This window comes from Hippocampus comes, unplaced genomic scaffold, assembly GCF_001891065.2.
Source record: "Hippocampus comes isolate QL1 unplaced genomic scaffold, H_comes_QL1_v1.1 scaffold64, whole genome shotgun sequence".
Lineage (NCBI taxonomy): Eukaryota > Metazoa > Chordata > Actinopteri > Syngnathiformes > Syngnathidae > Hippocampus > Hippocampus comes.
In genome coordinates, this window is record NW_017842053.1 from 339,725 (window position 1) to 357,326 (window position 17,602).

The window sequence follows — 17,602 nt, forward strand, 5'->3', positions numbered from 1 at the left end:
ATCTCAGTGCGGGTTATCTCCTCAAAGTGGATGTCGTTGCTGCCGCTGTGCACCTCATAGTCGTCCATGTCCCTGGTCTCCAGCTCCAGACTCAGCTCCCGCATCACCCGCTCCAGGTCGCGGTTCCGCCGGTACATCTGGATGTAGTTCTGCTGCAGCTGCTTCTGGTAGCGGATCACCTGATCGTCCGGTCCGGGGAAGAAGGGAAATGACGCAAGCAAATAAAGTACAAATAACTTTGTTTGTAGGTGTCCTTCTATTTAAAGTGCAAGTCCAGTCAGAAATTAGTTTAAATGCGATATTCTAATTCATATTGCAATTGTGGCATAAGAATGAAGCAGAAAGTTGCCATTTTGTCAATTTCAATAGACAACAGCTAACAGTAGTGGACAAAATGGCTGCCCGCAAAGCTGGTTAAAAACGGGTGGATTGATGATGGAAATGTGTCAAGACTGACTTGAAGTAATTTTTACCTTTTCCTTTTCCTCCTGCCATACCCTGCGTTCATCTTCAAATCGAGACAGCTGCTCCTAACTTGTCCTCCTCTCGTACATGAGCTCGGCCTTCAGCCTGTCAACCTGACACAAAGGCAAACAAACATGACGTGTTTTGACTCCAGCAGCCTTTCTGGTAACTTTTTGGTCAATTTTTTTTCGTTAGTCCACCTCGCACCCATGCGACATTATTCTATACAACCTAAAAAAAATGCATTCCAAGTATTCCATTCTGTTTGATTATATTTTCGTGTTGAAATATATTGTGCATGTATTATGGAGTGAATTTATGTTTAAAGCGTTATCTTGATCTCGTCACATGATTGGAAATTAGGGCCAACCCAGTTCAAATAATGCACTGTTGACTTCCTTCTACAGCCGTCAATGGCAGCAAATGAGATTTAAAGGGTTATTGGAATTTTATTTTGCCGATATCTCCACCATAAGAGCATATTTGCCAAATGAGAAACATTTGCGATTAATGAATAACGGCTGTGTGTGTAATAAACCCTGACCGATTTAGCCACTGACAAAAACACGTTGAATGTACTCAATAATGAAGCTGCTGCAAATCGGCCGACAGTACCTGTTGTCTGAGTCCCAGCAGAGTTTCTGCATTCTGCCTCAGCGCCTTGGTTTCATCGCTCTCTCCTCCCCAGTCCTCCACGTCGCGATACACGCAGGGGCTGGGCGCCCCCCTGCCGGACAGGCCCCGCCCCTGCCGGAGGGGCAGGCCGACGCACGGGGCCTTGGCGCTCCCAAGGCGCAGCGGCGTCTCGTCCTCCAGGCGCGCCAACTTCTCCCGCAGCAGCTCGGCTTCGCTCTTGCGCCTCTGCAGCTCGTTCTGGCAGACCTCCAGCTCCAGGGCGCGAGTGCGCAGGGCCGCCTGGGCCTCCTGACAGCGAGCCTGGCCGGCCTGTTGCTCCGATCGGGCTTCTCTCAGCTGGGCCCTCAGCGCCACGATGTCGCCGGCCTTCTGGCTCAGCTCCGACTGGATCTCCTTCAGTTGCTGCTTGAGGAGGGAGATCTCGCCCGACTTCTGGCACACCTGCGGCCCACCGCGACGTGACGCAATGGGAAGAGATTTTGTTGTTCGTTAGGTTGAATTGGTTGGTCGTGTTTTTTTTCCATGTGCACCTGACATTTGTTGGCGGTTCTTTGAACGCGCCTCTAAAGTGAATGTCAAAGTATGGTTCTGCTTTTCTCCTTTCAGCTACTAAAAACAGACAGACACGTGTACTTTGTAGTATGCAATTTGCTTATATTCGCTCACATTTATTTTTGTGTGAAGGTCAAAAAGATGAGTTTGATGACGAGGGGCCAACAAATTAATCGTCTGGCCAATTTATTTATCGAGGTTGAACTCATGTAAACTAAATGTTTAGAAAGAATGGGTTATGTTTTCTCATACCTACTGTTGCTGACTATTGTTCTTTGTTGGAATATTTGATGAAGTCTCTTCTAGGGTTTCAAAATAGGTTTGGGGTTTCAAATTAGGGTTAGGGTTTCAAAGTAGGGTTTCAAACTAGGGTTAGGGTTTCGATGTTGGGTCTTAAATTAGGGTTAGGGTTTCAAAATGGGGCTGGGGTTTCAAATTAGGGTTAGGGTTTCAAACTAGGGTTTCAAACTCGGGTTAGGGTTTCGATGTAGGGTCTCAAATTAGGGTTAGGGTTTCAAATTTGGGTCAGGGTTTCAAAAGAGGGTTGGGGTTTCAAATTAGGTTTAGGATTTTGATGTAGGGTCTCAAATTAGGGTTAAGGTTTCAAACTAGGGTTAGGGATTCAAAGTAGGGTTTCACAGTCGGGTTAGGGTTTCAAAGTGGGATTAGGGTTTGAAATGAGGGTTTCAAAGAAGTGTTAGGGTTTCAAACTAGGGTTTTAAATTGGGCTTTGGGTTACAAAGTTGGGTTTCAAATTAGGGTTACGATTTTAAACTACGGATAGGGCTTTAATTTCGGGTTCGGGTTTCAAAGTAAGCTTTCTGCTTGAATACAGCTCCACTTATCTGATAAGACTATATCCTATATTAGCACCTCAATGACTTGAACTGTATTTTTCATGCTAGCATGATCCTGCCAGGAAAAAAAAAAAAAAATAAGTGTCACACCTCCCACTTGGTCTCCTCCAGCCGCGGGCCGAGCTGCGTCTGCTCACGCTGGATGGTGGCGCACCTCCTCTCCAGAGATTCCCTGTCCTGCAGCAGAGATGAGAAGTCCTCCTGCAGCTTCTTTTTCTCCTGCTGTAGCTGGAATATCTGACAACACGACAACATTACTGGCTTCATGCAGACACAGAGACGTTGCAAAATTTTACGCAAATTGAAATAAAGCTATTCAGACACAATCAAATCCCAGGACATTAAATTAAATGAGTACGTTTGAGTGCAGAAGAATTCCAAAAGGCCAACCTGCAACTGCAACACCTGCTGCGCCCTCTGGGCCTTCTGAGAGGCCTGCTTCATCTTGGTGGCGCAGTTCTGCCTCAGCTCCTCCATTTCTCTTTCACAGCGACGCTGCTTCTCCTCATACACCTTTTATGGGAAAAAAAAAAGCATTGAGGTTGCAAGGGTGAAGTCAGGTCGTCCATTTTATCGATGTTCAAGTAAGGGGAGGAGCCTCATTTAGTTAGGCCATAGCAATGTCTAATGGAAAGTAGTGATTTGCTGCATCTACGGACAGTTAGAATCCCATTGGTGGGTGTTAAATCTTTTCAGGGATCGGCCCCCAAATCAAGACAAACTTAACCCTGTCTTGCGATGAGATGGGTTTTCTTCCTCTCGCGTTTTGCTCAGTGAGTGAGTTGCCTCGGGTCTCACCTGGCAGATGGCGGCTTCATTCTCATCCAGATTTTCCCGCAGATGCTGAAGCTCCATGTCGCGCTCCCTCAGCTTCTCCTCCAGGTCCCGCACCACCACCTCGTAGCCCTCCGCAGGCGGCGACGAGTGGCCGCACGAGCCGCTGTCCGACAGGGGCTGCCCGCGCCCGCTCAGTGACCCCGAGCCACTGCTCTTACTGGACGACGAACGTCCGCTATCCGAGTGACCGTGAATCCCGATTCCACTTGAAGTGTTTCTGACCAGAACGTGCCCGGGCTCCGGGTGGGCTGACCCGGAGCTGGAGCCCTCGCTGGGGGCCAAACTATAGCCCGTGCTGCTGTGAGTGGGCAGGCTGGAGAGGGAGTTCCTCCCGGAGTCAGACATGGAGCAAGACTGGCTGCTGCGAGCGTTGCACGCCCCGCCGAAGGAGTCGCGCTTGTCTTCCGAAGAGGAGCTACCGCCGCTTGCTGCGTTTGGTCCGCCGGCGGACGCGGCGAGGGGAAGGAGGAGGTTGAGGCTGCCTTGGCTCTCTGACAGACTGCAGCCGCCTGGTCGCGGAGAAAGGTAATGCACCGAGTGGCGATTCTTGGGAACGACAGGCTTGAACGCTGTTGGACGGATCAGCACTTTCTCCATGTTCTAAAAAGGACAGAACGAGACAAGTTCAGCTCTGCTGGAGGTAGACTCGCATCTTGAACCAGTTAAAAAAAAAAACGTTTTCTGTTGTTCTTTCACTCTTTGAGCACCATTGACGTGAATTCTAACAAAGAGTGCCAGCGACGGCATTTGTCGTCAAGTACATTTTTTTTTACAATAGGAATGGGTCTTGGCCAACTCTGGTTTGATCATTAAGTTAGGAAAGTAAAAAAAAAATTAAATTAGGTTAAAAGGTTAAAACATACATAGAAATTATGAATGATTTTAATCGAACATTTTTTATTGTATTATTTACTAACCAAAATACCTGGATAGCGATCGGACGATCTTGTAATACTTTATATAGGCCGCGTTGGACGTAACATTGTCTAACGTCGACAGCGCCATCTAATGGCAGTATAGAAAACTGTGGCCAGTTGCAGCCAATTCTGGAACTAATACATTGAAGTGGCCACCATCGAAAACAAAAAAAAACAGAATGAGTCATTTAAATGTCTTTCAAATCCTACATAACAAATCAAAAAAAAAAAAAAAAAAAACTGCTGATGTACGTGACCTACTGTACTGCCCACCCTGATCTTGTCATCAATAATCTTCTTTTTGCTCATGGTAAGCATCGGCATAATGAAACATCACGGGAATTTTGACCCGCTATCGACTCTGAATTTTGGCTTGTATGAGCAACTGGTGGATAGTTTTAACTGAAACACACAAATACATTGCCCCCCAACACACAAAAAAAATTATTTCTGAGGGACCCATCACGCGATTTGAAGACTCCAAAAGTAACGCTTGGCGCAAACGCAACACTACTCACGACCAAAAGATCACCCTCGATGGATATATAGCGTCATTTCGTCTACTTGCCTTCTCAAGCTGTCCGGAAACTGGGATGAGTTTGGGGGGAGGTCCTCCGATATTGCCATTCAGAGTCCGATTGTCCCGTTGGTCCTCCGAGTCGCTGCAAGGACTGACAGCGGACACGACCACGTTGTCATTCCAATCGCCGACGACCAACTCATTGCTCGCGTATCCAGAGTTCTTGTTCGCGGCGGTCGTCGCGCCCTTGCCGGACGCAGAGTTGCCGGGCCGAGGCTGCTTCTTGGTGGGCAGCGGCGGTGGCAGAACCTGGGCCTGGGGGTGTCGCTCTTGCGTTTGGTTGCAGATAACCAACAGCTGCTCTAAGGAGCTGGCGCTGCGGAGGGTGTCATCCTGGAGGCGGAAGCAGCTGGTGGCCGGCGTCGAGCGCCGTTGCTTGGCGCTAAATTCGCTGGCCGCTCGGCAGTGCCTCTCTTGGTACGTCCGGCCCGATATGAGACTGCTGACGGAACCCATCGCGGTGGCCGAGCTGCAGGAGGTTGGCGGGGAGGGAGAGGAGGAGGGCGGCTGGCACTGCTGGACGTCGACGGCGGGCTTGGGGTGGTCAGCGACAAGAAGAGCCTGAACTAGAGCCATGGCACCGCGACGGCGTTAGCCACACCACGCAGCCTGTGGGAGGAGACGAGAGAAAACATTTGACAGGGCTTCCTCGGTTTAAGACGAAATTCTGCGGCGGATCGCAAATTTAGACGCAAGTCTATCAACTATCCGAAGCTCACTAAGGATGTTCAACATTTTTTTTTTTCAAGCTTGACACCCATACGGGTATTCACCGAAACCGAGTACTGTTACTGCTAGTACTTTTGATGTATTCAATTTACATTTAACACAATGACCAAAAAAATAAATAAAACCAAAAAATCCTTTCTGAATCAGATGACGATTCGCCATTGTGTCAAAAAGCCGCAGTATAGCGCCAACTACTGAAGAGGAGGACTAACTCAATGTCACATTTTTATTTTTTAGCCTAAAGTATTGGTGGCTGGTATCGGCAGGCTGCACAATATCGATACCTTACAATAAGGCCAAAATCAGCTTGATATCGATACCTGGTATTGATACTTGTGGTATTGATACTGAATTGATGCTAATGCTAAGCAGTAGGGGGGGCAGTCTCGGCGAACAAGAACTTCTCTGCTTGCCTGAACAAAATTGAGCCCTCAATGATGTAATCTTTTTTTATTTATTTTGTTTTTAGGTCAGAGTAAAATTTGTTCCATCCGCACAGTGTAATACATTTAATATTTAGCAACTCTGGTGAGTATGATGTATTGTCTTTCATGTTTAAAATCTTTCCAGGTCATGAGCTCCATTTTGACTCTGAACTGCTTGAGATGATGTTGTGTGCTCTGATGTCATAGTGCATTTTTCTCAAGCACGGTTTCTATAATTGCGACTTGATAATGGCACGGGTGCAAAATGCACGGCCTGCCATTGATGCTCCCGCAGAAGAAAAGTCATAATTGTCGTAAATATTGTACGACTTTTATGCCTGAATGGCAAATCTAATGCGCGCACAACAGCAAAAACGTGGATTCTTTATCCTCAACCGTCAACCACTTTATCATTCCACTTATCACCAACGACAGCGTTGCAGTTGACTTTCACACGAATCAAAGCATCAAGTGTGTCTTCTCATTACATATGAAAATCATTTTGGTGATGTGATCACCGCACATAATCGTCAAAATTTTACATCGCGAGCCCCCACCGCCTCGTGCGTTTGGCTAAGGCAACCCCGCCCTGACGAACGCTGCTGCTAATTGCCAATTCCACGAATGAAAATCGAAAGAGACAAATGAGCGAGCGGGTCCGCGGCTGTGATTTTTTTTTTTTTTTGGGCAACGCCGATGAAAACGACGCTTAACTCGATGCCGTGCGTGCGCGCCATTCCAACTGTAAGCGTGGCAGCAGATTAAGTCCTTCCGTTTGCAGATAGCATTATCGGTGTCGGCTGCCCGGGTGAGCACACATCCTCAGCCCGTCGTGCCAAAGCCTAAATCCGTCTGGCCAGGCGGAATAATCCACGGCAGATATAAGTGCACACAGTCTGCCGGGATGAACGAACGCCGTCGCGGCACCGAAGGAACACATCAGTCGGGTTCCGGTGGAAAAAGCTGTCAGGTGATACGCCGCATGAAAGGATCAAATCCTCATCAAATGTTTTGATTGTGACTTCACTTTACGAACATTGTCTATATTGACTTACAAAGTGACTTGTAGAACAAATACATTTGTAATCAATCCTTTACAGCCCTGCAAAAAAAACAAAAACAAAAAAAAAAACTACTGGATAAAAACATTTGACAATGGAAAAGAAATAAAGTGATTCTATAAATTGTACTGAAACTTTACTGTAGGTCACATGTGTCAAAAGTTAAGGCCAGATCCAGCCCGCCACGTCATTTAGGTGTTTAAAAAAAAAAATAAAATAAAAAATCTTGGACAATCTGCGCAACAGATGCAGGCATTGAAATAAGAAAAACAATACTTTCCTGAACAACCTATTGTAGTTTTCAAATGCGAGACGAAACCCCCCCAACAGACTAAAATAACTCCAGGAAGGTAGCCGAGAATCTGGAAGTCACGGCTATCCGGCCCACGAGAAGAAAACAAAGAGGCGGCCTAATTATTTATAATTGATCAGCCAACTGTGCGTTTGGTTTTCTCAGAGACGGTTCTTTGTGGACTGCACATGTGCAAGTGATCCAAAACAATTAACGACATTTTTGCGATCTGATGCTTTCCCATACCCCAAAAATAATAACACCCGGTGAACACCGCCTATGTTTTATCCCTTTCTCCATCCCACTGTTCATTTCCAATTGAAGGAACAATCCTCTGAGATTGTCAAGTGTGACCCCCACAACCCCCCCCTTAGGAGTGGATGCGAGCTGCCCTCCCACCACGGTGACCCCGCTTTTGTTACGACCACTCAGGCAATAAATCCAAAAAGCTAATTTCCCCTCTGATGTTGCAACGCGATTTAAGTCTTCCCTCCATGGGTAAAGTACTAGAAACAACTCCGAGTGAATTTGGACCACAGGAACTTCACCCCAGATGATTAAATTAAAAAAATTTGGGGTTAAAAAGAAGACCCCCAAGGATCAAACTTGTCCAGGAATTTTTGGCCTGAATCCACATTTCCACCTAAAACTTCAGGAACTTGACATAGTTCCTGAATGTCAAAATTTCCAGAGATCAACTATGTATTTGCCGTTTGCAAACAGATGTGATCCAATCAGATATGTTCAGTACTGCAAACCCTGATCGAATGTTTCGTTCAAAACAATAGATCCAATGGCCCAAAAACCAAAAGTTTCTTTGGTCAAAATCCACCCACTTTTTTTTATTATTTTTTTATCCCGCTTATCCCCTTCAGCGTCGCGAGGATCTTGGGCTTATAGAAACAGACGGCTCGCTAGTCACGCTTGCATTTACACTGTCACTGAGTGGTCAGGTGAACGGACCGCGACACCATCAGTGGCCAGGATGACATTTCGGTGGTTGAAAAGCACCGCGATGAGAATATTTCAGTTACAGGAAAGGTGGCGAATGTAGCTTCCGTGTTCCCTCTCCAATTTTCCTCGTTTCACGCATCATCCTCGATATCAGCAAAACAAGGACAGAGAGAAGGAAAACATTTGTCATCAGCCCTAAAAATAGAACACATCTTAAGAGCCTGAAATCGGCCAGATAAGTTTTTCATGGGCTCTTTCTCTCGGCGAAGGCATTTGAGTCGACGTTTAAAAATAAACGCCAATCGAGTCGCAGCCGGCAATCATGGGGTCAGCCCGGGGGCACTTTACACCGCATCCCCCCCCCTTTCGAAAAGTCCGAAACGCCGCGGACGGCTTTAGAAAACAACTCGAAGGCGGTTGTGCGTGCCACCAATTGGCCAAGGATGATGATGACAGACACAAAAAAGCTTATCAGGTAGTTCTCTAATAACAAGGCACACTCGCAGGGTCCGTGATGGGCAAATAATCCCGTTATTATAAAACTGTTAATACCGCCGGCCCATTCCCGAGAACGGAAGCGCATTGTTCCGCGGCAACACATCATTCCTCGCGATCGCACGCAACCCCGGAGCACAGCTGTTCCGGAGGCTCGGCGGGAGGGCGAAGAAAAAAAAAAAAAAAAAGAAGTTTGCAGGGGTGTTGAGACAAAGGCGGACTCGATGGAGGTCATGATGGGGAAGTGGGAGGGGCGTCAAGTTCAGAAGGATTCCATCATTCCAGTACCTGAAAGAGAGGCTCCACAGAGGCCTTGGGAAAAGCAGAACTCACTAATCCCATTTGGCGAGCACACAAGACGCCTTATGATGTCCTAGCAGGGGAAATCAATCGTGAAGGGAGACATAATTACAAATGGTACCCAAATGTGCCGTTTCTTATGGGTCTTCCAAACATCTGCTTCTTTCAGATACCAAAGCAAGGAAGGCATTTGGACTTGAAGACTGATCACGGAATCCAAACTTTGAGATTTTTTTTTTTTTACATTTCCACCTCATTTAGGACATTGAGCATACCGGTCTCTAATGATCTTGACATCTCGCAACGTTTGCTTTTCATCAGTCGTGTCAACATGTTGTTGAGTTTGCTTGCCGACAGCGGAGTTCACGGTGCGATGATCAGAAGGATTTTGCTTCTTGCGAATGCTTCCGTAAAAAAGAACGATGCTAATTTTACCCATCTCGACTCAGCTCGGTTTGGGGATGGACGCGGCGGTGAAAAACCCCATTGTCTTGAACGCATCGGTTGGAAAGAGACACGAACTCAGAATGTGGCCCGTATCCAAAGTAAGGAGAAAAAATTTTAAGTAAGGAGAATGAGGGCAGAAAAAAATAACATGGCAATGATGAATTGGCTCGACTTTTAGCTTAGCGTCAGGCTCGGTACACTTGTAATGTAGTACCGTGGTACCTCTACTTACGAACGTCTCTTCCTACAAAATTTTCAAGTTACGAAACGCTTCAACAGGAAAATATTGCCTCTTGTTACAAAAGAAATTTCGAGATACGAAAGGTAAAAATACAGTCTGGGCTGCTAATCGCATCTCCGAGTTTCCTGAACGCAACATACTTATCGCTGCTCTCCCATTGGCTATTACCCAGCATCTTCCTGGCATTCCATTGGCTAAGAGAGACCTCTACCGACAAAAGCAAAAGTCCTTGGATCAGTTCTTGAAAAAACTGCCAGGCAAAAACCAGAACATAAACAAAAGAGGGCAAAAAAAAACTGATGAGGACGCAGTTAAGTTAAATGAGCATCATTTTTATTCTTTACTCTATTCTTTTTTTTTACATTATTCACAACTCTCATTTATTGTGCAATCATTTCATTGGAACATGTATTTGTTACATATTTTGATGCATTTTTATGCTTTAGAAAACATTTATGTCCGAATTTTTGGTGGGGCTTGGAACGGATTAGGGCCTTTACATGGAAAACACGTCTCGACTTACATAATTTCGTAAATCGAAGTACCACTGTACAGTAGTCTGTTTTTTTTTGCGGATGTTATGTTATGTCGAGGCCCTTGCGTGAAACCAGAAAAACTATCTTTCCAATCAACAGCAATTGTTTAGTCATTTTTAGTGGCCTTCAGTCAATCAGCTGATTGGTCAAAATAGAACTGTCACCATGCCAACAACAACAACAACAACAAAAAATTCTCCCCCAAAAAAGGTTTTTCCTTCTTATGACAAACGGCAACAATGCAAATGAGCAAAACAAAAACAAAAACACCGCGGCCCTTTGTTTACTGTGTCGCATTCCTCTTTGTTTTTGTCACGCCGCGATGATGTACAATCAGCGGTGGAAACACGAGGCGGATCAGACTCATACGAAATGAGCCAACTATTCATCTCTCGAGGGACCCCTCTCTCGCTCTCGTCTTCTCTTCAGCGTGGTGATTCATTTGAAGCAAGAAAAAGAAATCTGGAATGGAAGGCGTTAATCCAATCCGCCACCACCGCCTCCCGCCCGAGCTGCGCGATTTGATTTTCAATCGGGCTTCTGGAGCGGCAACACGCGCGGCGTGACTAACCGTGGGCAAAGCCGGCGAGAGCAACAGGTGGGAAGAGTAATATAGTCGGATCGCAGACACCATCTGAACAAATGCTGGACTAAATATATGGCAACCACAGAAAGAGGCCATAGCTCTGTCTAATACAGTGGTTCTTGACCTTTTTAGAGGTACCGAACCCTTCATGAGTGAAAAATAAATATATATATATATTTTACAAATTCACAATATATATAAAAAAACCCCACATTTATTAAAAACAAAAAAAAAGTCAACAAAATTTCAAGAGATAAGTATACTTTTTTTTTTTTTTAAATTGAACGACGTACTATCACGACAGTCACACGTTGATGACTAAGCGAACTAAATTTCCCACAGCACTGAGTGGACAAGCGATGTCATGTGACCATCTGCAGCCAGCGATGGCCAAGCGGGCGTGTCATAACTAATTAACATGTTGAGTCGGGTGTGTCTTACCCTCCATGGCAGAGGCTCCGTCGAACCCCTGAGACCCAGGTTAAGATCCACTATTCTAATAGTTCCTCTTTGATGGGGGGGAATGGGGGGGGCGGCGTCACAACCCAAAAGAGTTTTGAGTACGACGCAGCACAACATCAGTTAAGCTCAGTCATGAAAGACATGAGAAGAAATTTCCAGCCTGGGTGGCGGCCATTCATCGCGAGAGTTGTCAGCGGGCTAGCAGGTGAGTCAACAAAAGAAAAGATCCACAAGTGCAGGCAAGAAGCCCACCGACACGCACAATCGGTCAATACCACATCACGCTTGCCATTTGTTTGCCTGCCATCCAGCGAGAAATGTCAATTTCAAACACCCCCCAAACCCCCAGCAGTTCACGGGACAACGAATGGGAGTCTTTTCTTTTCATTAGCCGCCAGAAGACTGGAGGTTATATTGTTCCGCCATTCCAACACAGTGACTGGGCTTGTCTGAGTGGCTGCTTACTGTCACCTTCCCCCCACATGGCCTCTCTGTCTCTCTCTGCGTCTCTCAGTGGGCCACTTGTGGGATCACAAACAGCCTCCTGGGTGCCAAAGCTCTTTTTTGTCCACTTTGGCAACAGAAAATACTTGATTGCAACTTTGAACAAAAGCTGGGAGATCAAGCGTCCAGGCGGCTGGGACTTGATTAAGCAGAAGGAGGAATAAGCTCTCCAAAAAAAAAAAAGTTTACCGGTAGTAATTGGCAACAGACGCAGTCTCCCCCACATCCATTCTTATACAGTCAATTTGTTGCTCGTTCTGGACTTTTCTCCCTCTGTTTGCAAGCGTTACCGAGGAAGCAGAGGCCCGGCACTGTTCATGCGCGAGAGGAAAGAAAAACGGGCAGAGTGGGTGACGTTGGGCAGAAAAGTTTGGTGAGGATCTGAAGCGGTGGCAAGTGAGGCGGAGCAACATGAGAACTCGTTAATGTGCGACGTTACCCGGAAAAAGAATCACAGAGTCAATATGTTGATTGAAATTTCTCGCCGGGCGGCCCGGTGTTCCGGTGGTTAGCGCGTCGACCTCACAGTGCAGAGGTTGCGGGTTCGATCCTGGCTCCGGCCTTCCTGTGTGGAGTTTGCATGTTCTCTTGTGTGGTTTTTCTCCGGGTACTCCAGTTTACTCCCACATTCCCAAAACCTGCATGGCAGGCTGATTGGACACTCTAAATTGTCCCTTGGTCTGAGTGTGAGCGAGATGGTCGTTCGTCTCTGTGTGTCCTGTGATTGGCTAGCAACCGGTTCAGGGTGTCCCCAGCCTACTGCCTGAAGACAGCTGGGATAGGCTCCAGCAACCCCCGCGACCCTTGTGAGGATAAAGCGCATCGGAAAATGGATGCAGTGGTCAAGTTTGATGAAGAAGTGTTGTAGTGGACTATAGGAGTGACAAAAACAGTCCAAAAAAAAAAAACTACAATTGAGACGGGTGTTTAGGGTGTTTGTTCGCAAATCATGTCCGCGACTGTACAGTACGTCAAATTAGCTTTATGAGTCTCCCTGTTTTAATGTCACGCTACTTATGTCGCCGATCGAGCTATCGCCACGCCGCCGACGCTCCGCCGCGACGCAGGCCGCAGAAGGATTAACGGATCGGCACCGTAGCGAACGCATCCGTGCGGAAACATCACTTCGCTTTCAAGGCAAGAGCTCTCTCAAGCGTGGGCTTAACCGAACCCTGATCCAACAGGCACGCTCCAAAATTCTCTTTGGGGGTTGACGGCGAGAGCAGCCAGATACCGACAAAAAAGTAGGATGCATCAGACATCAATAAGACGCAAGTCTCGTGAAGACGAGATGGCCATCTGGGGACACAAACTGTCTAGCGCATGCTTATTTATGGCTTCATTTCGAATCAACTTGCCCCGTCCGCGTCGCCGCTGAGAGCCTCCGAAAATGAGGTTATAAGAACGGCCCTGTCGAGGAAAAATTAATAAATAAAAAATAATTAGAACAGACAAAACATCTGTTCATAGCCTGGTCAATGGCCTCCAGGTGCTAAATGAAAGCAGGAACTGATGCTGCGTTGCATTTTGGACACTTTAATTTTCTCTCTCGAGGAAATAATTCAAAGTAATCAATCAAAATGGTGGACGACTAATTTAACTGGGAGCAAGCAGCTGATTGCTTGTTACGCTTCTGGAGCAGATTCGTCGAGCAGCCATTCGGGGCAGATGCAGTCTGGCGCAGGTGGAAAGAGACGAGGGGAGCCGTCTGGTGTGAGAAAGTCGAAAGCTGGTTGAAATTCCTGATCTGCTGGATGTCGTGTTTTCCAGGAGTTTTTCCAGACGCTGACAGTTACCCGACGGCGGTCAGACAGGCAGACACTGGAAATACCACGAGTGTCAATTTTTTTTTTCTTTTTCTTTTTTAAAGACGCAGTGGACTTTTGTCTGTTTGCGAGAATCGATGGTACCACTTGAGATGTTTAACTTTGAGGACGCATTGATCTGAGAACTTAAATTTAGATGTGCTCTGTCGGCAGAAAGCAGAAGTTTTCGATCTGAAATGTCACCACCTTTGCCTCACTTTGCCTCTATCCGTTTTCCGATTTGCTTTTCCCCTCACAAGGGTCGAGGGGGGTGCTGGAGCCTACCCCGGCCGATTTCGGGGGACACCCTGAACCGGTTGCCAGCCAATCGCAGGGCACACAGAGACGGACAACCATCCGTGCTCACACTCACACCTCGGGACAATTTGGAGTGTTCAATCAGCCTGCTGTGCATGTTTTCGGAATGTGGGAGGAAACCGGAGTACCCGCAGAAAACCCACGCAAGCCCGGGGAGAACATGCAAACTCCACACAGGATCAGAACCCACGACCTCTGCACTGTGAGGTCGACGCGCTAACCACTGGACCACCGGGCCGCCCTAAACCGTTATTCTTGACTTCTTTATATGGTTTCAGTCATAACCGTCCTCCAAGGGAAACGGTAACTACAATGTGGCCCGCGACAAGTTTGACACCCCCGGTGTAGCGGTTCACTCGCCTGATTTCATTTCTGTCTCGATACCCTAAAGTCAGGCGCAACCCCATCAAGCATAAGCGTCATAAAAAAATAAGTAAATAAATAAAAAATGACAATGGTTGGATCGACTTCCTCCCTTCTTTGTCAGTGTCGTTGATGGAGAACAACAGAGAGAGAGGAAAAAAAAAACGGTGAAAAAGTCAACTTTTATAGGCTTTGTAAAAGAGGCTGCAAAAGAAGTTTTTTTCCCCCTCCCAAACTTCCCTTTGCTTCACCCCCTGCAGCCTGTGACTCAATGCGCCGCGGAGGCCCATTGTTTCGGCACAACACAGGGCACAGAGCTGAGAGAAAAGGTCTGCTACAACTCCCACTTGAGATTTGCCTGCGACGTGAGAGTGGAAGTGGAGCTGCGCTGCGATCGCTTTACTCATTCACTGATTTTATCACGTGTACTTTTCTTTTTTTTTTTTTGGTAACCCAGGCTCTTTTGTTGTTTTTCCAGCAAACATGTTGCACGGAGGCTATCGGCTTGTTAAGGCAGCGGTGCTAAACGAGCTTCTATTACGTAAGCAGCTACGCCTCGGTTCAACTGCGCCGGCTTTGATGTATAATTCACTCGCGCTCATCGAAGAAAATATCCGACGTATGCGTCGACGTACTGAAAGCGTTCGCTCGGAATGCGCGTCGCTGGGAAAGTGGAAAAGATGGCTGGAGGAGGAGGAGGAGGAGGAGGAAGGGGGGTCGACTGGTTTGGAAAAGTCTCATTCAGCAAAGTGAAGAGAAGCCAGGCCCACTTTTAATCTCTCGCCATCTCCGCTTGCTCTCGCTCTCCCATGCTCAGGCTTACATAAATACCTGGCTTGTGAGGTTGAGCTCAACGAGAGCCTTGGAAAAAGTGGATCTGAGGACAATAAGAAGAAGATGAGGAGGAGGAGGAGGAGGAGGGGGAAAAAAAAGCCTGTGAAGTGTCCATATATGAGTCAGCGCAGAAAAGAGGGAGGTGGGGGGGGGGGGGGCAAAAGGGTTCCGTGCGACCTGCAGCACACGTTTACCTCACTGGTTTTCGCACGCAGGGGGATGAGGTAAGCCGCCTTCTTCTGATTCAAAGCTCATCGCCCTCCACCGGTTTCCATTTTGAACGTGACGTCAGCACGCCAGCACCTGGCCATTTATGGCGGCCGCGTTTTACGCGGGGGGGGCAACCGGCGGCCACTTAATGACGGCCTTCGCTCACGCGAAAATGTCAACACGTCACCCTGACTACTACAAAGAGCGGAGGGCACGCTCGGGCATCTATAAACGTATCTCTTGTAATTACACACACGCACGCACACACGGGGGGGGGGGAGAAACGGCGTGTGTCAAAGTGATTCATTCCCTAAAGAAACACAAGTTCTGATACCGCTCGACTGAAGCGGGTGTGGAGACTGCACCTTCTCATCTGCGATGTATTGTATGCCTACAGCAAAGTATGTATGCTGATTGAGGAAAATCCTCCGACAGGCTAACAATCTGTGGGTAAACTTAACCAGCTATTTTTTTTTGGGGGGGGGGGGGTCTTCCAAGGCTGCAATTTCAAATCAATACCCCAACAGATTATAATGAGCAGCATGGGAGAATCTCGTCCATTCCACCACATCACCATTTACCCGAAGAGATTTTACCTCTTTTGCAGAATGTGGAAAATTCGTTGCACAGACCAGATCGAATTAAAAAAAAAAAAAAAAAAAAAAAAAAAAATTTCTCAAAGAGCAAAAAAAAAAAATCTTTCCAAGAGCATAAGTAAAAATCGAACCATTGCGATGGTGTCGTTGCACAAGTCAGGCTCAATCTCCTTTTTTATCTGAGGATGTGGCTGTGCTCCAAACGAACCAATCACTTTCAAACTCCTGTTTAAACGGAAGTCGGCACACACCTGCCACCGTTTCGACCCTCTTTTTAAGCCCGAGTAAAGTTCAGATGCTCTAGTAGGCTTTTCATGTCACTTATTGCCGAATTTAGTTACAGTCACTTAGTTAACACAAACTGAGGATGAACCAACCATCTCAAAAGAAATGCAAAATGGGAGTCAGAACACCCCAGCGACCCTTGAAAGTGCCATTCATGAAACCAAAATGAAGTTTAAGCTGTTCTAGTAGTCTTTTAATTCCCCTTTCCTCCTATTATTATTCTTATGATTATTACAGTTGATTCCGTTTCACCGGGTCACAGTAATGGTGCAAAAGTTATGAAATTGTTGATCTTGGTCTCATTTTTCTCCACAAAAGCCGAGGATTTTAACAGGGGTGTGTAGAGTTTTGAGAACCACATTGATTGATTGATTTTTTTTTTTTTTTTTTTACAAATGTATTTTGCAAGCAACATATAGCGACAGGCACAACAATTAAATTATCTTCCATTAGAAGGCAGAAGGAAATTGTTCTGCGCGTCCACTTTTTTGTCACATTTTTGTTTTTGGTGGTATGATGTGAGATTTTTCTCATTTTAAATGTGTACCATAGCACAATAAAAGTTGGGAAATGACACAAAAGTTGAAATGACACAAGATGTGCTGATGTTTGTTTTGTGGCCATTCCAGGCTCCAAAACACACAAAAACGAATGCCCCCAAATGCCGCAGTTTTCACGTTTTGAGTTCAAAGCTCCCCTTAAATGAACAGTTTGCGCGTGGACACCCTGACCCAAGCATCCAGCGGCTGCTTCCACTTTCCAACGTTCATTATTTCATGTCAGATATGAGAGCTGATTCAAGCTTCCGCTGCCTTGAAGTCCATGATGAGCGTGCGAACGCTGCTGCCACGCAACTTTTTGTGTTCCATTCTCTCGCCTGCATTCGTGAACGTCACATCAACACTCAAAACTTTCCTCTAGCAAACTTTTGCCTTCATGCAAATGAGGCCAAAACGTCAGGATGCTGACTTTGGAGCATTTACAAGACACGCACGGAGCCGTTAACATGATGCAAACACTCACCCCGGTGAGAGCCTGGCATCTCTGCCTCCACTTGGTTCGTTCTTCATTTTGGGCTAAAATTCAGTCCGGCGGGTGTTATGGTCTTAACGTCTTGCCGGCGGCGCCGCCCTCGCCTCTGCGCCGCTCCGACACTTCTTCATCCCCTGGCACTTTTCAAAACGGACGCCCCTCTTTTCTTTTCCTCTCCGGTCCTCCTCGCACTCGTCTCTGCGCTCGCTTCTCGCTGGTCCGCTTTAGCACCGCCTCCAAAACCCCCACCCACCCTCACCGCTCCTGAACCCTCCCTTGCTTT

The 17,602-nt window shown here is 46.8% G+C and overlaps 1 protein-coding gene across 2 annotated transcripts in view; it reads right to left on the reverse strand.

The window, feature by feature from the left end:
• Positions 1-18: 18 nt before the first annotated feature.
• lzts2a (leucine zipper, putative tumor suppressor 2a) overlaps positions 19-17,602 on the reverse strand; it is a 40,108-nt gene continuing 22,524 nt past the window's right edge. Inside the window, exons 1-8 of one of the 2 annotated variants that reach the window (XM_019859882.1) lie at positions 17,311-17,552; positions 4,833-5,453; positions 3,309-3,947; positions 2,901-3,023; positions 2,601-2,747; positions 1,081-1,542; positions 474-578; positions 19-179 (exon numbers count right to left, since the gene is read on the reverse strand). In XM_019859882.1, coding sequence (XP_019715441.1) covers positions 531-578; positions 1,081-1,542; positions 2,601-2,747; positions 2,901-3,023; positions 3,309-3,947; positions 4,833-5,420 — 2,007 coding nt within the window. In that variant the 5' untranslated portion in view covers positions 5,421-5,453; positions 17,311-17,552 and the 3' untranslated portion in view covers positions 19-179; positions 474-530. Of the gene's footprint in view, positions 180-473; positions 579-1,080; positions 1,543-2,600; positions 2,748-2,900; positions 3,024-3,308; positions 3,948-4,832; positions 5,454-17,310; positions 17,553-17,602 lie in introns of those variants that run through there. The other variant, XM_019859881.1, reaches the window with a different exon arrangement.